This window comes from Rhyacophila brunnea, unplaced genomic scaffold (genome assembly GCF_057557595.1).
Source record: "Rhyacophila brunnea isolate RB1 unplaced genomic scaffold, BYU_Rbru_1.0 scaffold_24, whole genome shotgun sequence".
NCBI lineage: Eukaryota > Metazoa > Arthropoda > Insecta > Trichoptera > Rhyacophilidae > Rhyacophila > Rhyacophila brunnea.
The window spans coordinates 9,892,489-9,918,793 of NW_028232904.1; the positions used below are offsets into that span (position 1 = coordinate 9,892,489).

The window sequence follows — 26,305 nt, forward strand, 5'->3', positions numbered from 1 at the left end:
CCCTTTAATCTACGCAAAAGAGAGTGACGGACGTATCGCACGTTCACTTTGATCAATTATTCTGTCAATATCACGCAATGGCGGTTAGTCACTGTTATCTGAGTTTTTTTGAGAGCGAATTCGTGCATTTCTTCTGATAAGTGATGAGTATTAGCACGGATTGTTGCAATTTTAACATGGACATACGTATTTTATAGTGATTCCCAGTGATATATCACGCATATTTCTTATGTGAGTATGAAACAGTTCGGCCAGGAAATGTCAGAATTGGCGACCGACTGCAATGTCGGAATATTCCTTGACGCATAGCCCGAGTCGGGGCGCGTCCGCTGAAATAATTATACATGTCACATACGCGCCCATTTAAGGGCATCGAGTATCATTCCGAGCGCGAGATATCCTTAAATCGCGACTTCCGCTGTGGTGATATTCAGCGAAAGTCGGTGACCCGTGTATTGTTTGGTTTCAGTGTTTGCCTCGGTGTCTTGAGCGGGACGGAAGATGTCGAGCGACGAGGAGAAGCCTCCGGCGCCCCCGGTCCGCCTCACGAGCAACCGGGGGGCCGACAGAGCGGATTCTGCGCCCCCCGTCGACATGAGACCTCTGCCTAAAGGTACACAACATTCATACTAACACTCATTCTATCTCTCACTTCCCTGACTATCAACATTGACTTTGCAACTCTTGCCTTGTAGCTATAATAATAACCGACAGACATATCTGTCTATATTGTTCCTCCAATTATTATGCCCCAGAAAAACAGTGCCGGTGAAGACTATCAGACAATACAATTCTTTCTTACATATCAGTAGACATGATTACATTTGTAGGCTTCAGATGTAGTTACTGGTGCCTTTTTGGTGTCCGTTGAAGATTACAAAATTGGAGATACTTATTTACTACATGAAATTATCCATTTTAATTCAATTAGTACAATGAAATTAATAATACACCACACATTATTTTCCTTTCCAATTTGCCACATGTCCGCACCCGTACGGGGCCAATACCGTGGTGTAATGAACTAGGAGCACCCTTCGAAATTGTGCTGGAAACATCCCAATAATAACGTTTCAAAATCCTGGGTATGAAAGGCTGGATGGAACAAAATCCTCAGTAATAAAACAATAAGTACTTCATGTCCTCAAAGAATGGCCCAAAATTCACATTTTTAATTGGAGAACATAGACCCACCATATTAACCCGCTCCGCACCACACTCACTGTCGTATTTTAACTAAGTTCTTAATCGAGCGTATCACGATGTCTTATGTTTGGTCGTTGTTTATGCTTGAGAATATTTCAGGAGCAGTTACCCATGACAGGTCGCTACGCACTCAAGTGTACTTTGATTTTACATTGACTTAACGTAAAGTACCCATGGGGAGAGTAGGCACCCAGGACTAGTATAGTTAATAATATGACATAGAATAAGACTAATATAGTTAATAGTATAATTGATAATACAAAACAAAGTTAATTCAAAACTACTTAACTCAGCAGTTTATGCATAGGAATGTCTCAGGAGCAGATGCCAAGGCTGAGGTAGCCACGCACTCGAGTGTGCTTTGACTGAGTTTACTGTTTACTTAAATGATTCTAATTAATAATATGTAAAACAATACGGACATAGGTACTAAACTATCTGATATAAGAGATCCTCATGTCTGCAATAAGACACTGTAAATTTTTTTTAAACATAGTTGGCCTTTGTGGTGACCAAGTCGGATGGCCTGATGGGCCCAACAGTTGGTTGGACCGACTTGACATCTCTTCCCTTTCGGAGAGCACATTCTCGGATATTCCCAGAGGATGTAGTTTGCATCCTGTAGTTCTCCGCCACATGGACATGTTGGTCGGGTGACAGCTCAAAGAGCTTGGCAGTGAATCCACCGTGCCCAGTCAAGAATTGACTGGTGTATTAATTAGTCAGGAATCAAACTGCTTATCTCCAATCGCCATTGGACATCAGGAAACAACAATAACATGTGTGTCTGCCCTTGGCGGAAGCATCCTACTTACTGTGCCATCTCTTCGACATTTCCAGCGTCATTTGGCGTATTGTCCACATCCTCAGTGATTATTTTTGAGCAATTGGTGGTTCATTGGTAGAATGCTCGCCAGCTAATTCAAAACTGATAGAACATTCTATGTAAGATAATATCTTCTTGTCTGCAGTCTTGCTTACCACAATTTTTTTAAATCCAATAAAATTGACCCAATGCGGCCAACAGCTGGTTGAACCGATTTGATTATTTCTTCCCTTTCCATACAGACATCAGAACATTCTTAGAGTATGTGGTTTACATCCTGTTTCACCGCCACATGGACATGTTGGTTGGGTAACAAGTCAAATCTCATAGTACTTGGCAGCGAATCCACTGTGTCCAGACAAAAATTGACTTGTGTAGTGGTCAGGAGTCAGTAGAGTTATCTCCAATCGCCATTGAACATTACGAAAAACAAATATGTTTTATGCATCCATCTTTCACTGCTAGGTTTGTGACACCGCATTCAGCGTCGTAAGACGTATTGTCTAATGCAGTGGTCTCCAACCTTTATGTTACTACGCCTCCCTTTAAAAAAAATCTAATCTTGGCGCCTCCCCCCCTTTATTTCATTAAATAATACAGACACTTTTTTAACACACAAGTTTTTACTACTTACTTATATCAAATTCATTTTTTAATTAATTTTTTTTTCATGCGACGAATGAGCTTGTTTATTACCACAATCAATTTTAAAAGAAGTCAACCAAATTCATCATCGTTCATTGACAAAAATTAATGGATTCTATCATGAGCTCCACATAGTGAATAGGGCCCACAGGCCTGGATCTTTCACCCATATATTAAAAATATTTAATAGCCCTGAAACAAAGCAGCGCCGCAGGCGACTTTTTTTACTATTAATAAAATTATATGAAAAATGCATTAGCAAACTAACGAAGAACTCAGGAAATAGATTTTTGTTTGCTTCAATATATCTGGCGTAGAAATCATTTAAAAGTGGAGACATGTATTATTGTTATATTATATTAAAGAAATCACGTCAAAAACAATTTAAAAAAAAAATATCACACCCTGCCTACACGCTTCAGTTGACACTTTAGCTACGAGTGACATTTAAATTTGAGGTTATTGTTTTCATGCAACCAGCGGTTGTTTTGTGCATTACCGAAACAGAGCGTTTGCAAAAGCGCCATTTTTAAATTTCTCCGCTCCGAATATTTTTTTAATAGGATTTAAATATATGTATTATATATTAAAATAAACATTCATGCACTGAATTTTCACTGTTACGTTAAGATATGAACTTTTATTTATTTGTAGATATTATGGTATAAAAAATAATTTATTCAAAAATTTTGGCGCCTCCCCTGGCAATAGATCGCGCCTCCCCTGGGAGGCGCGCCTCCCAGGTTGGAAACCGCTGGTCTAATGTAAATCGATGTACAATTAACTTGCATTTCATTAATAATAAGTAATAAGCACAATTCGATTCAATGTACTATTGACAGAAATAAATGCGAAATGTAAAGACAGCCACAAACCTAACAACCTATTACTTATTTATGTATAATAGCCCCCGCACACACGGCCACTGAACGCGACCATTAGTGGCCGCCACAAACGACTGGGTCGAGCCACCGGTGACGGCCATTATCTGAGTTCATTCAGAAACAATTGACAAAGGCGGACATGTGTGAAAATGGTTTCCCTGTTGCTAGCACTAGCGTTAGTACATCCCAAATGGCCAGACGATCTTGTTGAACATCAGCAGTAAAAATTTCCATATCGAAATTTTCCATTTCATCGAGTGCACAATGCATATACACTCACAATACACGCACTCGCCTTTCAACTGTCAGAGGTAGACAGAATCGCTGGCGTTTCTGTCTAGTGTGCGCAAGTGCTCGATCACAAACGTCGGCCACTAGCAGCGAGCACCGATGTCTGCCACAGCTAGTGGACCGAACGCGTCCAGTGTGTGGAGCGTTCATTAAAACCCATAGAAAATTAGACCGCAGCTGAATGCGTTCACTGGAGGCCGAGATGTGGCTGTGTCTGTGCGGAGGCTCTATTGGTTGTCGGAGTCACCCACTTTCACGTGAGACTACGGGGGGATCATTATAGAACGAAGGTTAAGACACACGCCACTACAATTTACACCAAATTGATGCCAACTGTAGTGATTCTTGTTTGAACCAAAATGAATTCACTTGGAATCAGGTAAGGTGTTGTGGCACCGTAGTCTGCATCGATTTGCAGCGGCGTGTGTCTTCGACCTACTTATTAATAGTTTGTGCATGTACTTTCCGCGCATATGGCTCCGAAAACCATTATTAACATCTCCCTTTCAAATATAACCAGTTTCCTAAAAGGTCCAGCATTCTGACCTGCATGTCGATATGGACCTAGTTACCTTACAAAATGTACGATAAAACAAGTGTATACATATCAAACCTATACGAAATTAGCTAAAAGCCTATTCTATATGGTAAATCTGTAATGCAACTGCAATTTATCGATTTTATACCTGTAATTTATTTCTCTTCTTGGTTGTTTCCTCATGGCTGAGGATCGTAATACTTTTTTCACCTTAAAAGCAATGTTCCCTGTGAGGTGTGCGCATGTGCGTGCACACATGTTTTCATCACCCGCATAGTCCTCACACAAAAATATTGTAAAAGAAAATTTACTTTGCCAGATAATATATTTTATTAACGAATACTTTTTTTTCTTTATTTCCTGTTTTATTTACTTGAAAAATTATCGTTGTTAGTGTTATTATTATATAAAATCACTGAAATTAATAAATACCTTTGAAAAATTGTGTGTTTGTGGGGGGGGGTTGTAAATTTACCGCGACAGGTGACACCAACTCTAGTTACACTACTACTCAGATGCGTTGATTATCCGCACACACAATGGAAAATTTAGAGGGAACGTTGCTTTAAAGTCTTCTTCACCACCTTCTGAGCGATCAAGACTTTCCACCCCTCTCGGTCCACTTACGCTTCTCCCATGGCAGAGTGAAGGCTGCTCCCAGTAAGCTCCTCTCCTTGGCCTTCCCTGGAGACTACCCTAAACTGTCATTCTCTCCAGGTTATCCGGTCTGCGCCGAACAATATGTCCAAGACACTACATAGTGCGTCTCGGATGATTGACTGGTTCGTCATGTGCTCTGTCCAAGAAATACGAAGCATTCTGCGCCAATGCCACATTTTGAAGGCATCAATTACCTTCCACTCCCGTGACCTCGGGGTCCATGAATTGATCCTGTACAAAAATATGGAGAACACTAATGTTTGCATAAGGATCATTTTTATGGCAATTGCATTTCCACGATCCTTCCATATAGTGGTAAGACGTGTCATCACATTTTTTGCAATCTGTGTACATCTTATTTCTGCTTCACATTCGCCTTTTCCACGAATGGTCGATCCCAAATATACAAACTCATCCACTATTTCTAAGTTTTGAAGTATACTTGCTGGTGGTAGAAGGTTATCCCGATAGATAACCATTATTTTGGTCTTATTATTATTAATAAGGTGGCTGTGTGTGTGACTCTCTTCCTCTACCCGGTGTAGCAGCTCTGTGGGTTACCTTTCATCAGCAGCGATTAGCATAGTATAATGTGCAAATCATATTATAAGTTATTTATTTTCTAACCACCAATATTATTATTCCATCTTGTCAATAATCTACTTATTACTTAACATTCATGTAATGTATTGAAGATAACATAAGTAACGTACAAAAATGTAGAAATTTTGTAATACATTAAATTAAACTTAGTCCGTTTTGGTCCTAAAATTATTTAGACCGTAAAAATACATTGACGTTTCACAACGGTAACAGTAGATAATATCAAAACGTCTAAACAGCCACCAAAGATGGCCGCTAACTTTTGTTTATGTTTATAGCATTGTGTTTAAAAACTCAATTTTAGTAAAACTGGACGTACAGTATCTGATAACATAAAGCGATTTTAAATTACGAAGTAAGACTTACGAGTGGTGTGCGTTTGTTTTCAGAGCCGGAGGAGGGCGGCGACAGGAAGAAGAAGACCCTAAAGGCGAAGATGAAGGGTTCCAAGAGTGCCTCCTCGCACGAGACCTCCAAGCCTAACATCGGCTACCCCACCAACTTCGAGCACACCGTCCACGTGGGCTTCGACTCTGTCACCGGAGAGTTCACCGTAAGTTCCCAACCCGTCTGGGCTTTAACCAATGTGCTGTGCGCTTCGTGATTTGATTTTTTTTTTGTAACAGCGTCCGCTTGTTATTTTTTTTTATTTTGAATTAGTATTTTATCACGTGATAATGTGTCGAGGTGCAAGACGCGTTGAGATGTATTCCTCCCATGAGGCAAAATTCACGTTTCACTTTCAAGTCTCAATCAAAGCTTTCTTCATTTCTCCTTTCTTCAAGTTGAGTATCGTAAATTTTAATGTGAGTAATTAATAATACTTACTGGGAATGGACGGAAATATGTTTTTCTTTTTTTTTCGAAAGCATCCCTAGAATCAAAAGCCACCGCACGCCACTGAATGTATACAGTTTTCCTAAGATTCGTGAACTCTTTCATTTGATCAATCCATTTGAACTTGCTATAAGAGAATAATGACTGCTGTCTTAAATTTGTGTTGTTTTGATCTCTCTTGATTTGCATTATATTATGTTTAGCAAATTTTTGTATTTAATTCATTAATTATTAAGTGCCACTGGAAAAAAATCAAATTAGATTATGTCGGTTTATGATCTGCGACAGGAACAAACTCTTTTTTTTTTTAAATACTTATAACCTTGTGATCGCCTCAATCTGCTTATATTATCATATTCGAAGACGTCTTTGTCCAACTGGTGCTTCTATTTGCCCATTCCTGATGTGATTCAGGATCTAATTCGATGCAATCGCAAGTAAACATTGTTTACCTCTGCTAAATCCTCGATTTAAAGATTCCGTCATGCAGGTCTAGCTATTATTTGTTTTACATTTACGGAGCTCTGCATGACTTGTTAATTAGCGCGACGCTTCTGCCATAAAAGCTTGTGATGTTAGCCTTCTGTAGTTCTGATGTGCAAGACTCGTGCGCCGACCGTTGCATGGGGTGTGAATGTAGACTAGTGCGTTGATTATTTTTTCTGATCACTTCCGCGACCCGTTATAGTAGCCACGTATATAATCATTCTCTTCAAAATTCCTATCAAATACAATCGAAACATAAATTAAACAATACAATTTCTTAAATTAATTTAAATCCAATCACTAGTGTGAAAAATTAATTGAGGCTGTGAGTACTATAATGACCCAACCCGCAATTTTTTCTTCACATTTGCTAACATCTATTTGTATTCCTTGAAGTGATTCATGGAAAATTGACTGCAGACAGACCACAATATTATATTTTGATTCTCCCTTTTTTATCATTTCTTTATTAGACACAAGGAAAAAATACTGATACTTCACACATCTAAATGTAAGTAGTAATTAAGACCGGGTTTTGGGGCCATTAACGTCAATGTTCAAACAGTAGGTTTTCAAACACACTGAAAAAAACCTGAATTCAAACCCGAACCCCGAATAGGTAATAGATTTTTAATCAGCTCACAACATATTAATAAGATAGAAATGCGAAAGCCAGTTGCCATAGATCTAGACTTATTTTCAAGATAGTTTTGGTGATTAAATGGCTAAATGATAGTCACGCCATTTGATGGAAGAAATACAAAGCCTCCGGGATGTCCTCAAATATCACCAGTATTGAATGCGCGTTTCATTTACATATTAAATTTTAATGCATATTATGATACAGATATAAATATTGAAAATAATGTAGTTGGCGTGCGTTAAGTTTGTCCCATATTTTTCCACACTCGTGAATCGTATCATCTTATAACATCTAGAAGGTAACCCACTATTTTTGTGCTCCTTGAAGCTCATGGCCGATTATCCTTTTCATTTCTATTTTAAACTTTACTTCTAAAGTAACTATTTAGAGTTAGGTCACTGTGTTACTCACAACCTCAATAATTATTATAATGTGAAGTGGTGATTGGTTCGATAATTTATTTTATCACGATATATTATATTTGTTAATTTTTATTTTTGTATTGTTAAGATATTTTTCAAGTATATATTATTATATTATAATTGTTATGTACTATTTATTCATATATATTCAGCTTTTGTGTCGTATTTTTTTGTTTCAAGCTGCCACTCACAGTAAGTAATGCTTTTTATAGCTGTTTTACTGTAGTACATCTTTTATTATACTATTTTATGGGAGTAATTTACTAAAAAAAAACCTAAGCGCCATCGTAACACAAAAAACTCAGCAACATAGTTCTATGTACCAAATAGACAAACAATATCTTAAAAATCGGATATGTTCTGTGTTTCCTGAAGTGTCTTCTTGCATGAGGAACACGTATGCGATATGTATCAACTATTTTCACTAATAAAGAACTAATGAACAATGTGTAAGGACACTCGCTGTGATATAACATTTCACTAAGAGAAAGACTTTCGTTAACGTTTAAGTGTGAATATTATTTCAACAAAAAAATCGGTTTCAGTCTATTTTAAATATTAATCTTACAAATGAACTCACGTATTACACTTGTCTCACAATTCACGCATTCGTCAATTACAGTAGTTATGCTGTAAATTCAAAAGCCGGTATGATGACGGTATGGTAATTCAATCAAACCCTGCCTAGACCAAACCTATAATAGTAGAGGTACGCTGTGGATATACGGCAAAAATAATACACACCTTTTCAGTCATACTAATTCGTTTTCATTTAACTAAGTATACAATTTGCAGATAGTTTTTAAAATTCAATTAAAACCTGCCTAAACCAAACCTTAATAGATGAAAAATATTTTTCTATCTGTAATATATCTATAGTTAAGTATGTGGGTATGTTTTTACGGCGTAATTTAAAAAAAAATTATAGATAGAAGAATTTTTTCTAATATGGTTTGCTTTAGGCACGGTTTAATTGAATTTATAAAACTAATCAATACCATCTGCAATTTGTATTTTTAGTTCAATGAAAATAAGTAAGTATGACCGACAATGTTTAGTGTCACTATTAATGTCAGATCTCCACAGCCTACCTCCACCCTTCACAACGTGCCATTGGCAATTGATTCGTTCTTTAGAAACACACAATAGCTTTTGTTTATTGGTTATTAAATAATATAAAAATATATATATTTATTGTAGCTTAGTGCATGATAGTACACAATAAATTTAATGTCCCTCGCACTAAATGTGCACTGAAGAAAATGTTGTCAGTGTTTATACTAGGCAGCGCACGCTTTTACTAACTGAGAATATTGACAAATATACTTGTTAGTTTTTGTTTTATAGCCCCATTATTATATTGTGATTTATACCATCATCACGAGGGTGCAAAGCCAAAAGGTTGTTTGGGACATCATAGCGGAAGATTATTTAGTATGCCATCTTCAGCATCCTTAAAGTACGTCAGCAGGAGTTACTCTGATAAAATTACTACTACTTTAGACAGAGTAGCTGCTTTCCTATAAAGTTGCAAAACAACTTCTTGGCATAGCAAATTCGATGGTTTCTTAAATCTTGATTTTTCATGTACTAAATTCAAAAAAATCACTATTTTTTATCATTATTTTTGTGCTTGGAACAAATATACAATAAAATGCTGTCTTTCGACACTTTCTCAGTCGATATATATTGCGAATGCTCTATATCAGGACTGGGCAGACTGTTGCGTACCAGCAACTATTTCTGATTTTCCAAGTCACATGGTGATATACCATATTATCTCAAATGTAACGTGACCTCTAACATTTTGAAAGTAAAAATTAAATAGTCGTTCCTCCTGGAATTACATTAAACCCTGCCGTAAGGATTTCTTACTAGTTCACGACGTTGTCATCATACAACTTTTAACCAGTCCAATAACCAGCTCTTCCATCATCTGTCTCTTCAAAATTAATCATAGCAGATTTTTTTTGTTTTTATATCACAAATGTAGGGAAGTGTTTCTTAAATTTTGGATATAACGCAAATGTTTTTTACAGAAAAATACTTTAGATAAAGTCCGGCCCATATTTATTTATATTGAGATGTGATCGAAGTTTGCATGGTTTATTAAAGTTTACAATGATTTGAATTCCTACAATATGGGTATAATGTAATTCGTACAAGGAATCTGATTATGTATATCTAATTCGATCGGCCAGCTTGCATGACTCAAATAGGGGCTGAACACAATATCCGTTTTTGGAGGTTAACCAAGACTAATGTATGTACCTATTGAACTAAGCGAGCTAGATACTAGACTGAGCTGAACTCAATTGTCGGTCAACTCTAAATGAACTAGCGAGACCGGAGGTGTGAAGTAAATTCCTATTGGTTTTTAGCCCTGGATCCTGCAAACTTGTGCTTAAAAACAACATGTGAATTTGATTCAGCCATGAGACTCGAACCCTTAAACGATTCATGTTGGGTGCAATGCTTTTCACTACGTTTGGAGCCTAAGGTTTGAAAAAATGGTAAATTTATAGCTAATTATAAAAATGTTTTTTAACAGATTTTTTTCAGACAAAACCTGTAAATATGTCCACTCGTTAAAATTATCAGGGTACGCTATATCTACATAACACAAAATGACAAGGTAATTCTCTCTAAATTCATATTTATCTGAGGTAATTGTGAGCATGGTGTGTTTGTGTGTTTTCTTAGGGCATGCCAGAGGCGTGGGCGCGGCTGCTGATGTCGTCCAACATCAGCAAGCAGGAGCAGAAGAGCAACCCGCAGGCGGTGCTGGACGTGCTCAAGTGGTACGACGCCAGCAGCAACCAACCGCCCCTCTCCAAATACATGACGCACGCCCACGTGCACCACACCACGCACTCAGGTGAGCCGCCGTTTACGAAATCTAATACTAAAGATGTTGAAGAAAACCATCCAAAAACTTTTTTTTTCATTTTCATGTCTCACTGTTGAGAATTGGAACTCTCTTTAAAATGACATAGTTATACCTTTCCAGTCTTCTCATAGATGAAGGTATTGAGAGACACCTAGCGTCTTTTACTTGGCCTCCCATGTCTACCCTGATTGTTTGCCATTCTAAATTATTGTTTTCCCTTCCGGTTATGTGGCATATTAGAAAAGAGACATATTTTAGAGCGTGTCCAGAAATTTGTACGTATGCAGTTTGCCTTATCACACTTCATCGTGAAATGTTGTATCGGAAATATATGGTCATATATTAAAGACTGTCCAACCTCTTTGGGTCGTATAGTACTGAGATAAAATTCATGTTAAAATAAAACACGGTTTTTGTTGGTTTATAGGAAGCCAGCGGCAAATAAATTTTGAAAATCGCTGATATACTGGATTATTTGTTAAGTTAGGTAAGGGTTTCATTCTTGAATTCACAAATTTTGCCAAAATCCGCTATCAAAATTGAATTAATGTTCATATCGAAATCTAATAAAATAAGAACTTTATTGTTTGCAATACTCCACGAACGACGGATAATTTTTTCATCTTGGTGTTATAGAGATGACCGTATAGTATACTGTCATCGCTTTTCGTTAAGAAAGTTCACGGCGAACTGTGCTACGGTGAAATGTAATACGTACAATTTACATGTAACCATTTTAGAGAGCCGTTCTCACGTTTATGTCTTTCAGAATGGCAATATTTGATCTCTATATATTGAATCCTTAACATGTGTCTCCAACACCACATCTCTCTTAGGCAACCTTTGACCAATTTAGATATGCCACTACTACTGATACACTTTTTTCAAGCTTGTCATTTCTCTCCTTTGTGATGGATATTCTGCAATGTCCTTTTCTCAATCACTAGTGTTAGAAATGCAATAACCAACTCCAGTTCATCTTCAGATCACTATTGAGCAACTTTGTATTTTTTAATGAAGATATTGACGATACTAATTTTGATTCATAGATGGCGTCAGGATCACACCCAATTTTAGTTTTAACACGCTTTCACTTGATAATATTTTTTTATTCCACGAGTTCAATAATACAAGACATCTAAGAATGTAACATTTATTATTGAACGTACAAAAGATGGTTGCCGCCAATATTAACAGAATTTGTAATAATCTCTTAGATGCATACTGCTAGAAAATTTTGGCGTGATTAGTGATTGCACGGTTAACCTGATCCGTGCCACGGACGAATTAACTCGCCAAAGCATGTATGTCGCGTCAGGCCACGGATGAATATATTCGCGGGCTCTTGTAAACGTCATAACTTCTGAATAAACATTCTGTGTATATTTTCTAAACAATATTTATCATTTTAGTGTGAAAATATTCACGATAGACTTGATAAACATGTTGTGTTAGTAAGTTTTCACAAATATTTATCATTCCGTTCCTATTTCATATTTTTTAAAGGATTTATTTTATTCCGAAAATAGCTGGCCTACAAGTGTCCACCTAGTAAAAATTGGCTGGCAGTGATAAGGTTAAATCATAATCAGTTCTTGAAGTACATATTATTATACTGTTGACTTGAATACAAATAAATTTATAATTTTAGAAAACATAGGATTCATAAAGTAATGCAAATGCCCTCATTTCCAGGTTCGTCTCTGTCTCGGGTGTCTTCGAGCAGTCCCAGCAGCAGCACGCCCACCGACTCAGAGCAGCATCCTGACCCCCCGCCACCCCCTCCCCCCTCTAGGCCTGACCGCACCAAGAGTATTGTGAGTACCTATTCAACTCTAGTTTCCTTGATTATATATTATATAACAGGATTGTACATCAAGCTTTCATTCTGTAATGCTTGAATTACACGAGCAGACTTGACGACTTCCATAGACCGACTGGTCCAATCTGACTTCCATAGACCAACTGGTCCAATCTGACTTCCATAGACCAACTGGTCCAATCTGACTTCCATAGACCAACTGGTCCAATCTGACTTAACGTTCGGGGTGAAAGATTGCATTGAAGTCTCTAGGTCCCGTCCCACCTATGGTCGCACACAACGTGCTGTCAATACTGCCAGTCTTACGTTTGCCTTTTATAATGATAGTCGTCTGACTATATTCACTATGGTAACGAACAATAATAACATGAAACATAAATAATATACAGTCGAACTTGGTTATTACGATCACGGAAATAGCGAGATCTCAGATGTAATGAAGAAACATTCGTTGACATTTTAGTTTATGATTTTCTCCATATATTTATTCACTTTTATAACGAGCTACTTCTCGGGTATACCGAGCAAAACTGTTAATGTGTTAATCGTTTAAACAACATTTTCGACCCTAAGCAATAAAATCCGACCGGGCAGTTAACTAGACTGATGCCGCCGGGATCGGATTACGATTATGACACTAGTTAACTGTCTAAGTTGGTACCTAATTATTGGTGTTTTCGTCGACAACATTGAAAAAGTATCCACGCATATTGTTGAAATTACATGTAAAAAATTCAAGCTTTGTGAAGTCAGTAGGTACCTACCAGCGCCGGCACGTCAGCACTTCATTACAATAAACAACTTCTTTTGAATGAATGAATGCCATGCTTGTTTCCGGGATTTTTACGATGGTTTTCAGATTTTTTAGTTCTATGCTTAAATAGAACGTGGCGCAAAAAATGTTACATAACGATGTAACGAGTAATGATTATTACGAGCAAATTCAGTCGGTCCCATCTTCCTCGTAATAACCAAGTTCGACTGTACTTTGAGATGATCAGCAATCGAGTTGTAGTGTCAGGAAGAAGATGAAGAAAAACTGACTTAGTTTAGCCACCAAGCTAAATATGCTTTGCTTAGTTAAATAGTTACAATTAGGATTTTATGAATGTGTCATCAACTCAATGATTGCTTTCAGTATACCAAACCAATAGAAGAAGAAAGTGGTCCTCCGAGTGCTGTCAGCGGAGGCCAGAGCCCCAGACATGCCCCACCAATCCCGCAACAGATTAGTACCTCACCTGGACCACAGGTAAGACTTTTATTCTATATAATAAGAATATCAACAGGGAGAATGTCATATTGATTGAAACCAAAGACATCAAAAGCAAATTAATTGAAATGCTAACATTATACATATTCAAATTAACTGATGTAAATTTGACAGACAGACATAATATGTGCATGTTGCTTAGGCAGTTTTGAATTAAAATCATTTGTGCCGATTCTATACATATTTTAGAAAATGCAAAACGAATTGGTCAAATTATATTTGTCACATTTAAAAAAACGACTTTTGTATGCTATTCAATACTTTTCCACAATTCTGTACCACCCACCTGTCAAAAAATCATGTTGAAGACGCTTGCGATGTTATATGTAATTAATGTCAGGTGAATGCAGAACTATTCTAACTTACATTTCAATTTTTTTAGGAGAGTTCTTTTAATCAACTTACTGAAATTATTTCTTATTTTTATGGATAAATGTCATCATATCGTCTGTTCTGGCAGAACCCACTAACTGGTGAATACTAGTTTTGAGTAATTTGACTTTGAAGTTGTTAAAATGTTTGAAATGGTAAAGTAATCGTAAAAAGGATGACTTTAAAATAAAGACTGTTTATTTATTAAAAAGGTTTCCAGACGGTGAAGTTTGAAATAAGGAACATTTTGGTATAACTAACTCAATATGTAATTTTTTCGAATTAGTATCTTCTGCCAGAACAGTGACGATATTTTAGTAGGATTAGTGCTGAATAAAATGGTGCATACATTTGTCTATATAAATAGTAAATAACTGAAGTAGACTGTTTCAAAAAACTCCTTCAAAATATTTCAAATGTGAGTTAGAATAGTTCTGCATTCAGCTGACGTATTTTTTTTTAAATCTATACTGAGCAGTAGTGTGCTGTATTTATTTTCTGGTGGGGATGCTGCCTACATTTACGACATAATATTGTCGATGTGCATTCATTTTTATGAATGACCTTTCACAGCTAAAATATTCATTTCAAATTCCTATGAATCCTCAGAAATCAACATGTGTCATTGAAATGACATTGTTTGTTATTTAGTGTCTAAAATACATCATTATTATCTCTACCTACCATAAATTTTTGATCCAAATTAATTATTAATCTGGTTATGCGCCTTTATTCCAATGTACCCACCGTGAGTGGAATGTATCATGCCGAATATAGTATAATTGAGTTATTACCTTGGTTACTCTTGCCTAGAGCAGGCGCTGGATAATAATCATTTACAGTACTACTCGCCGGATTGGCAAAACTCTCATTTACATTGCTAATAATACCATGAATGTTTGTCCGCCAGGTGGCCGTGAATAACAACAATAGTATTGGGCAAGTGTCGCCCGTGGCGTGTCCTCAGCAGGCGTTACTCCAAGACAAGAGCAGCGGCAAGATCGCGCCAACGCCTACCCCTCCTCCCACCTCGCCGCAGCCCACCAATGGAGCCACGGCCAACACCACAACTCCTCATCAGGATTCAAGGTACGTAACCATACTACATACAATTAATTTGTTTAGTTTGTATCAGACATTTGCATCCTCCCTTCGCTACACGTGCAAAAGTTTTAAGTCTAAAATTCAATTGACACTCATGTTTTTTTACACTTTTATCTGCAAACCGTCGATGAGGAATCTATTAGTGAAGGTTTCGGATTGATAGGATCATTAAGGATATACAATTGTCAAATAAATCTATTTTCAATATGGTGACAATATCCTGTTTGAGGGTCGCGTATACCCTTTCAACTGCCGGTAGGTGTATGTATGGCGGTACCTTGCATGCCGCGAATTTTATTGCGAAAATAAAAAATGTATTAAAGCTTATTTATAAAGACTTGCAAAATAAATGAAGGGTGCACTGATTGTGCCGCCATTTATCCATAATAACAAAATTAAAATGTTTATGATTTTTATCTTTAAAATAATTGATTTACCTTATTAAAATCCCGTTTACGTACGGTACGTCCAAAGACGTCATTTTCGTATGAGCGGCGTTCTGTTCACGGAAAAGTTCGCGTCTTAAGACGTTATTGGCAGCCAGCACGATTTGATATAATTAAAAAGGATTTAAAGTTATTTTTTTTCTTAAAATTAATATAAAAAAATGTTAAAACTACGAATTTTTTTAAAGAGTGAAATTACAATTTTCTGTAGTACCTACTGTCAATTATTGTTTCAGAGCTGCCGCACAAAGAAAGAAAAAGATGTCCGACGAAGAGATTCTCGACAAGCTTAGAACGATCGTCAGTGTCGGAGACCCCAATAGAAAGTATACCAAAATGGAGAAAATTGGACAAGGGTGAGCTAATGCTTCATTTACCATTATTTCACGTACAAAAGGTTTCACGACAAATATTATCATCATTTGTGTCACACAACCCTTAGTGGGTCTTGGCCTCCTTCAAAAACTTCCTCCATCCTGGATGATCCAGCGCCAACGCTCTCCAGTTGCTTTGACCGAGCATTTAAAAATCTCCCTTGGCACAGTCCAGCCCTCCCAATTTCGGCCCTCCAGATCTTCTTTTGCCGTCGAGGGTTGCATACATAGCCCGCCTCGCCGGTATATCCTCCGGCATCCCATGCACGTGACCGATCCAGCGCATACTCTGCATTTTCATATACGACAAATATAGCAGTTATAAACAAGCTGTCATGTTTCAAATTAAATCCAACGACATGAGTGTTCTAGTAGTTGATAATGTGTTGTGATTGCAGGGCGTCGGGCACGGTGTACACTGCGATCGAGACGTCGACGGGAATGGAGGTGGCTATCAAGCAGATGAACTTGGGCCAGCAGCCCAAGAAGGAGCTTATCATCAACGAGATCCTCGTCATGCGGGAGAACAAGCACAACAACGTCGTCAACTACCTCGACAGCTATCTCGTCTCCGAGGCATGTTCATTTACTCATTATGTTGAAAAGAGCACTGCTGCTCTTTGCAAAAGAAATAACAAAACAGTTACATTATTTGCGAGCTAGATGGCTATTAAAATAAAATTGGAATTGTGTGTGCCCTCCATGCACGGCAGAAGTAAAACTTACTTTTCCTTAAAAGTTCAAATTAACCATTAACCCGGCCGGCGCCGATGTCACACACCTTGTACAAATCGGCCAAATTCGCAATGCGCATGTGTATAAATCGATGCCACCGCGTCCATATTTATCATACGGGACTGATTTTTTCACGTAAATTTGGCCTGATTTGTCCTTCTCCTGCCACCTATGACATATTTTAAAAGCATTGGTTCTAAATATAAAATAATCACCAAAGTTTCGAACCAATTCGTACGGCCAAGTTTTGCCGGTCGACAGAAATCAGTTTGAACTGCGCGCCGCGACTGCGCAGTATACGACAGACTTTCAACCGAGCGGGCCATTGCGCGGGATTGTATTTATCGCATACAAGTAGAATATTTACCGCAATCGTTGATAAATACTTTTTTTGCTGTCTGGTGTACTTATCACATTAAAACTGGCATGATTAACTATTGAACGTATGATTTTATTTTACCGCGATTTTTAAAATACTTTTTGTACTGTCTACCGTGTCCCATTTTAGTGAATGTGAAAATTAATACTGATATCAATAACTATTGTGTGTGAGTTTAATGGTTTCTGTGATTTGGCGTTCCCTAATACTGTAGTTAAACATTTTAAAAACATTTCATAGTTTTATAGTGCGTAAATATGGAGGAAGAAAATGTGCGTACTAATGAGGAATTGGACTCAGATTATGATATGTCGGAAGAGGAATTGGAACAGCATGAGACTGATCATGACGTCGACGATACGGACTCTGACGAGCCAATTGAATTTTTGCGGTCGTGGAGAACTGGCCCGTATATTCCAATAGTTCACGAATTCAATGATTGTCGATCTGGCGTGACATCGAACGACTTGAACGAATCCTCTCCCGAATGTCTTTTCTTTGAACATTTTTTGAATAAAAATATAATGTCGGAAATAGTGAACCAAACGAATACATTTTTTAACCATTCGTACAGTGCGGGAGACCTTGGACCGAAATCGCGATCACACAATTGGACAGACACGTCAGTGCCGGAGTTGTATACATTTTTTGCCGTATCAATGCTGATGACTCGAAATAAGCACACGTCGATAGAGGAACATTGGAGTACCGATCCTTACCTGCATGCAGACATTTTTGGGAAAATAATGGCTAGAAATCGATACCAACTTATTTTACAAATGCTTCATTTTTCTGATCCTAGTGTGACCGCCTCAAATGATAGACTAGCTAAAATTAGATTACTGTTAGAACACACAAGAACAATTTTTAGGGAAACGATGATACCGTATCAGAATCTTTGCATAGATGAGAGCATAATCGTGTTTAAGGGTAGATTAATTTTTAAACAATTCATTCCTTCCAAAAGACATCGATTTGGAATAAAAATGTTTGTGATGTGTGACGTAATGACAGGATATATTATTGACTTTATAATTTATTGTGGGGAAGGGACTGACATACAAGACAATGAAAATCTCGGTATTTCCGGTGCGGTAGTGACAACGCTAATGAAAGACTACATCGGGAAAGGTCACACCTTATGGTGTGATAACTGGTATTCGAGTCCGGCGCTTTTTAAATACCTTCACTCTCACAAAACGAATGCTTGCGGTACAGTGAGAAAAAATCGTAAAGATATGCCAGAGTTCAGCAAACTGAAAAAGGGAGATACCGAGTCTAAGTACAATAGTCCACTTTTGGCTCTGAAATGGCACGATAGGAGGGATGTTCACATGCTATCCACCCTCCACGATGCATCATTTGGACCAACGGGAAAAGTGAACTATAGAACTGGCGAAAACATCGAAAAACCAAAATGTGTTATAGATTATAACAAAAATATGGGTACGGTAGATAAGTCCGACATGATGCTTAGCAACTTGTCGTGTATGAGAAAGTCGATCAAGTGGTGTAAAAAGGTCGCATTCCACATGATCGACTTATATTTATTAAATGCTTTTTATTTATATAAATTTATTAAATGTGACAAAAAAACATTGGGCGATTTTCAACTCTGTGTAATAAAACAATTAGTGAACAAATATTGTGTGAGAATTTCAAATGCACCCCTGCCCAAGCCGACAGCGTCAACTAGCGATAATCCCGTACGATTATTGCCCAAAAGTGCAACGGGACATTTGCCAGAATACATTTTACCGACACAAAATACCGATAAGCCTAGAAGGAGATGTTTCGTATGCGGGAATTCTAAAAAAAATCCGAAAAAAACAAAACTCTCTCGCTATATGTGCCCAACGTGTGATGTTGCGTTATGTCTGTCACCTTGCTTTAAAATATATCACATGTCAAAAGAATTTTAAAATAGGTTTATTATTGTATTTGTTTTTTTTTTAATATGTGAGTTCGTGTTAATTTATCAATAATATTCAATAAGTTAAGTGTTTGTGTAGTTTAAATATATTAAAAGGGTCCCCTTTATATTTGTTTACGACTCAACCCGAAGACATTAATATGTGATTTATCGATATGCACTTGAAAATTAGTAACACTTCAATTCGTGGGAACGTAATGCACAAGTGTCGAAATAGTACACACCGCGCAGAGCTCTAACTATTGGCTACAAAATGGCGTCTTACGGTGAGTTCTTTCAAATTTGGATAGCATTCGTTTGTTCGAGTGTTTCTGATATTATAACTGATTTATTACGGTTTTTTAGTGTGTCGAAATTATTTTAATGGTTTTGGGTTCTCGACTGGAGCTGTGACATATTTTTTATTGCTTTTTTTAGTATAGAACAAAGACGATAATGAAATTCATGCGTAGTTATGGTGCGTCATACGATTTTTGAGGCAGGTGCCGGGTTAATTTGTATCATTTTTAAAACATGAATAAAGTCACAATGTAATGGATCTAATAAATAGAAAAATTCATTTGTTATTTTAGGTCTAGGAAATTGTTTTTTTCTCACACCGAAGAAAGACCAATCCATTCATTGCTGGAAAATTCATTTTATTTGTTTCAAACATTCTATATTTAAAATATGTGTTTATGCTGCTTTCAAATCGAATCAAATACCTCCTCAGATATCATGGTGATCTGTAACTTTACAATACTTTGTGACGAATTTTGGTCTAACATTCCTTTTCTTCAGGCGATTGTACGTTGCAGAAGGCTTCCCCTGTTTCCTTCCCTTGGTGTGTAATGTTGATTTATGATTTCCAGGAGCTGTGGGTGGTGATGGAGTACCTGGCGGGGGGTTCCCTGACGGACGTAGTGACGGAGACGTGCATGGACGAGGGCCAAATCGCCGCCGTGTGCCGGGAGGTGCTGCAGGCTCTGAGGTTCCTGCACGCCAACCACGTTATTCATAGGGATATCAAAAGTGATAATATTCTACTAGGCTTAGATGGCAGTGTTAAACTGAGTAAGCATATTTCTGTTGCTTGAACATTCTATCATATTGTACCTTTTGTATGTAGCAGATTCAGATTCAGATAGCAGAGTCAAAACGCGCCATGTGGAATCTTGATTTAACTTATTCTGAGGTAATAATTGTACCTGTGGATTCAATGAATAAAATTATCACCGCATAGAAACTTTCAAGGTACTTTGTACTTAAATTTTTTAAATATGGTTTATTGTGGCACTCCAGGGCATCTGTCAACCAGATTTTGGATCAAAGACGTTTAAAAATACTTCAGTGCAACTCAAATACAAGAATTAAATTTGGTTTAGGCCTCTAAGTTAAAATTGTCAATTGGTTAAATCACTTATATCGGAATAATAGACATATCTGACCCAGACTGGCATTACTACACACCTCAGAACCTCATAATGTATCAAACAATGCGCCACCGTTATCCACCGGTACCTTCCATCTTGTATTATGTTATATCTGATGTAAATTCAATTTGTTTGCAGCCGATTTTGGTTTCTGCGCGCAAATTTCACCGGAGCAGTCGAAAAGAACGACAATGGTTGGCACTCCATATTGGATGGCTCCCGAAGTTGTTACTAGGAAACAATATGGACCAAAGGTATGATGATTATGTTTCTTTCTTCATTGTCCTTTTGTACTTCTTTGGAGCATAATTATTATGGACACCACACGGCGACTCATAAGAATCCCCGTCGATCGCCAGTCTTTTTTATTTTCTCGTATCATGTCTGCGTCCTGAAGATCTGCGTGTCTCTACTTCCGATGAAACAGTGGGAAAAAATGCTTATTTGTCAGTACATTTACACATTTTATTTTATTAATAAAAATATATATTAGTATGTTTATATATTCTTCATACAACAGGCCAAGAGGCCCAATGACAGTAGTGTATTTAGTAATCGAAGTGAATCACTCACAAGCACCCGGGCTTTGAGAAAATCACATAAATATATTGTGACCTGACGCACTGCACCACGAGAGTTTTCTGTCCACTGCGGAATACAAAAACACATGGTCTTAACACACAATATATATTTATTATAACAATATTTATTTGTTTATGGATAGACATTTATTTTATTAGTCTGGACTAAGCTTAATAATTCACGTGTAACAAAAATGTTCTATCTTGTGCGCCTGTCCTCCCGGCAAAGAGGTACCACTGTCAGTTCTCCATCCTCATCAAAGTCTGCCTGGGAGACCCTGTAATACTTTATAGTGAGATATGTCAAACTCGTAATGTATTAAATTCAATAGACAGTTCAAGGAATGTGGGCTTACGGAATTTTTTAGCAATACACCTTCCAAATGTATAAATCCTGTCGCTTTGCAGGTTGACGTGTGGTCTTTGGGCATAATGGCGATAGAGATGATCGAGGGGGAACCCCCGTACCTGAACGAGAACCCCCTGCGAGCGCTGTACCTCATCGCCACCAACGGCAAGCCGGAGGTGCGAGAGAGGGAGAGGCTCAGCTCCGCCTTCAGAGACTTCCTTGACAAGTGCTTAGAGGTCGAAGTGGAGGCCAGGGCGCCTGCGCATGATCTCCTCAAGGTAAACTATTTAATTCAGCACTAACATTATACATTGGCTGAGTTTTTAATCTGTATTATACGGACTCGATACTAGGCAATTATTTAAATCCTACCTTCAATAATTTATTATATTATATTCTATGGAGTTTATGTAATTGTCTTATTTAAATCACCAACAGAATCATTTGTCTACATATTATATGTAATTTGATTATAGTTTTACCCATAGACAGTGTCATATATATACTATATCTAGTCAAATTTTTATAGCATGTCACTGTACCAAAACGAATGTTTCATCTCTCGTTCATGATGAGATCATCTACAAATAATAAAATACTATGGGTGCTTTCAATCTTATCTTTTACGTCCATAAATGTTATGTCGAACAATCTATGGAGAGAAAGTGACAATGATATTCGTGTTCGTGAAGTGACATAAATACTATATTGTGGGTGAATATATCGATGCCATCAGCCTATGGGGTTACCGGAATTATCTAAAAGTGTATGTTAAAAGAAATGTATGAAAATCATATGTGTGAAATCACGATCTTGTGAGACAGTTGTACCTTTATGAAATTTGATCTTTCAACTGCGACACAACTTTATATTATATGTTGTTTTTGGTTCAGAGGGCAGTTAGACGGCTGTTAAAAATATGTTATTCGGCGCAAGTTCGATCTGCGCTTGTGCATCGTGGTTTTTTTTTAGTGAAATATCTATGTTGCTTTTTTGTGAAATATCTATTATAAAAAATTTAAATAATATAGGTAGTATTTTGATATTCAGTAAATCAGTAGACAAATTCAAATTCAAGTCCTGTAAATATAACTGTCCTAGTCCCTTCCTTCAACGATATGAAATATGTAAGTTATTCACTGACTGAATTTGTAATTGAAACGGTTTATGGATCAAACTAAAGTGCATTATCTTTAACCATGTCCGATCCTAATAAGATCATATGGGTCTCCACAGAGTGGGTTGTATTAATAGATTTATTTGTTTTTACGAGAAATGGATGTTAGCCACTTGCTCAACCTATTAAGTCCATTCTCTGACTCTAAACAAAAATTGAAAAACATAATGTGTATTTGCCAGACCCTGGATTCCAACCTGGGACCCACGGTGCATTGCACACTGAAATTCGATTCGACATGAACATAGTCATAAATTAGAACTGCCAACAATGTTGCATTCACAAGCACAGGACGCGACAGGTCAAAATACTCACGCTAGATAAATGTTATTTATTGTTCATCCGACTAAGAAAAAGTGATTTTGTATCCACGTTTAAGAAAATAAGGTATATACCAGAGATATACCAATGTAGTGTTTCAATTGGAAGGATACTTTTTAACCTGTTATGTCATTTAAACTATCTCGTGATATGACACAGGCTGTGTGGTGATTGTTTGGATTAGTTTGAAAAATTGCTAGCACACAGAATAGTATATATATATCGTCTCTGTTCTGGCAGAACACACTAACTGGAGAATACTAGTTTTGAGTAATTTGACTTTGAAGTTGTTAAAATGTTTGAAATGGTCCATCATGTGAGTTTATTAAGTAATCGTAAAAAGGATGACTTTAAAATAAAGACTGTTTATTTATTAAGAAGGTTTCCAGACGGTAAAGTTTGAAATAAGGAACATTTTGGTATAACTCACTCAATATGTAATTTTTCGAATTAGTGTCTTCTGCCAGAACAGTGACGATATAATATATGTGTATATGAATCAATATAATTCATTTTTGTCCACCTTTTCATGTCTATAGTTGTGTTCTCAAAAATGAATATGTTTCAGAGGGCGGCTAGTCAACACCTCTTACTATTGGCACACTACTAATTTCATTTGTTTTGTCGTTTTCAGCACCCGTTCCTGAAGCTGGCGAGGCCGCTGGCCAGCCTCACGCCGCTGATAATGGCCGCCAAGGAAGCCGCAAAGAGTCACTAGTAGCCGCTAACCTTACATATCGCGCACCCCCCCGACTCTCGCCTCACCCACCGAACCACTGCATTATTATGCGATAGCCGATGAAGAAACACAACCGATATTATTTATCAACAATATGCAAGAGTGCTGCATTAGTTTCAGTTTGTCAATATAAATACCATTGTGAAGTGATGATATCTGGATGTATTTGGTACCATGGCTGTATTGGGTCTTTTATGAGAGGAGCATTTGGCAAAAAGCGTCATCTTCACGATTCCTTCACTCTTCAAGATTTTGAAGGATCCCGAAATTCAACCTATTGTACTAAGGGATACTCAAGATTTTTAAACATCCATAGAATAATACAATATTGCATTGTCACTTGTGATGTTCACAAGTGTCCGTATTATTCGACTGAAAAGTTGTGAAATTCTTTGTGAATCTTTTAAGTCATAGAATGTTGGATTTCAAAACGGTTCCCAAGAAAACGGAGATGATCAAATAAAATGGATAATCATACAAGAAACTGCCGTTTTGACCGGCACCAAAGTGAAGTTTGCACTCTTACAAAATTATCGAATAATCTTTTAAACCCAATCCAACTTAACCTAACTTACTGTCATATTATCATTTTAAAATTAAGATTTATCCAATATTTTTATGTCATTTGTACGACAAGACATGACAGCCATTATTTGGCTTGTTAGAGTGATCATTGCTAACTTCGCTCCGGTGCCGGCTGACGAATCTCGTTTAAAACGATTCATAGCAAATTTTTCGTTGCCTAAAATGCATTCTGTAACTGCAGAAAAGTTGTTGATTTTTTAATACAATAAACAGGTGTTTCGTGGCTATTGTAAACATAATAATGTATTAAAGAATTATGTTACTGGTCTATTCAATATAAGTCTTCCGAACTTTACAAACTCTGTCAAAAAATTACAATAATTACAGTAAAACAACTTAACATTTAATTTGTTTTGAATTAATTTTTTCCCACTTCAAATAATTTGCAAATGACTATCAATGAAGAAAGCAGAACCGTGTGTCGTCATTCTGAACCGGTTCGCTATATACACATTACTTAATCACTCCTAACAGAATGTTATTATGTGTATGGTAATTGATGTCCCATACCGTTTCTCCTATATAAAAGATAATGGATGCATTAAAATAAATAAAATATTACTTCAATTCTGTGGCCTAGTGTTATGTGTCTAGGCGAGTGTCCAATATTGTCATGTCTCATTTCCGGCAGGCTTATATTGACTGATCAGAATCGTTCTTATCGACGTAAAGGGAGGTTGTTGCTTAATATTAATAATATTGTAATTATTTTCTTTTTTTTTATACATAAATACGTTATTTTTAGTAATCTGTAGTGCTTTTTAAATTAATTATATTGTTCGGCGTTGTGGTGAAATTGGCAGCAGTGATTTTTGTGGTCGTATTTTGGACTGGCCTGAATGTGCGCACGCAATACGGCCGCGCATCCAAGGGGGGTGTGCTAAAGGGACCGAATCCCCTATGGTGAATTTTAAAAATTGTAAAAAATGCAGTCTACGTGCATTATCAATACAATTTTTAAATGCGTATTTAGCTCAATGAGCAATCGCCTCCTTTGGATGCGCGGTCGGAGCAATCAATAATAATAATTGCTGGAATATTAAAGAAATGGCAGTTGTTTATATATATATATAATAATAATGTGTTAAATAAAGGCCTTCGCCAGTCAAGCCTATCATTGCATAATATAATGTGAATTATATTATTATGGATATATAAAAAAATAATAATTACGACTCGTAAAATATAATTATTACTAATGATAATGATTACTAAAGGACTTAGAAAATTTTCTTTACATTTTTTAGAAGAAAAATTTAAATTAAAAAAAAGAAAACTATGGACTAACGATTGAAATAATGTTATATTATTGTAATGTGATTTTTTTTTAAATATTTTTTTTTAGTTGATACGAAAGGGGCATTTTGTGATACAGTTTTATATTCCAAAGCTGCTAATTGTTTTGTTCTTTTTTCTATTTTTGAGTATTTCATTTTTTCAACAGTTAAGGTTCAAATACTTTATGATGCACGTCACATTCTGTCACGGCGACAAATTTAGTCTATGGTTTTGTCATTCCGCAGAATATTTTGAATGATCACTTATCTCTGAGTCATGCGGATGTCGATGCAGCGCGGTATGCGTGAGGTGACCTCATTGTTCTGGTGATTTCGGTAGATTTTGCTAACCGACAATGTTCGTTTAAAGGTTCAAAATGTGCTACGGGATGGGAGCATCAGTCTGACAACATTTTAATTACCAAGAAAAATGACATTACACACTGTTTTACCGGCGTGATCATAATATATTTGACGCATAATATTCCATATCCC

General features: G+C 36.8%; 1 protein-coding gene across 1 annotated transcript; it reads left to right on the forward strand.

The window, feature by feature from the left end:
- Pak (serine/threonine-protein kinase PAK 3-like protein) lies at nucleotides 1–24,839 on the forward strand. The gene is made up of 13 exons (XM_085951251.1): nucleotides 1–231; nucleotides 470–613; nucleotides 6,043–6,206; nucleotides 10,745–10,919; nucleotides 12,627–12,748; nucleotides 13,892–14,005; nucleotides 15,309–15,487; nucleotides 16,185–16,304; nucleotides 16,721–16,898; nucleotides 20,221–20,422; nucleotides 20,920–21,035; nucleotides 21,771–21,989; nucleotides 23,844–24,839. Exons 2-13 carry the CDS (start codon nucleotides 502–504, stop codon nucleotides 23,925–23,927), a joined length of 1,785 nt encoding a protein of 594 aa, XP_085807377.1. The 5' UTR covers nucleotides 1–231; nucleotides 470–501; the 3' UTR covers nucleotides 23,928–24,839.
- Nucleotides 24,840–26,305: the final 1,466 nt, after the last annotated feature.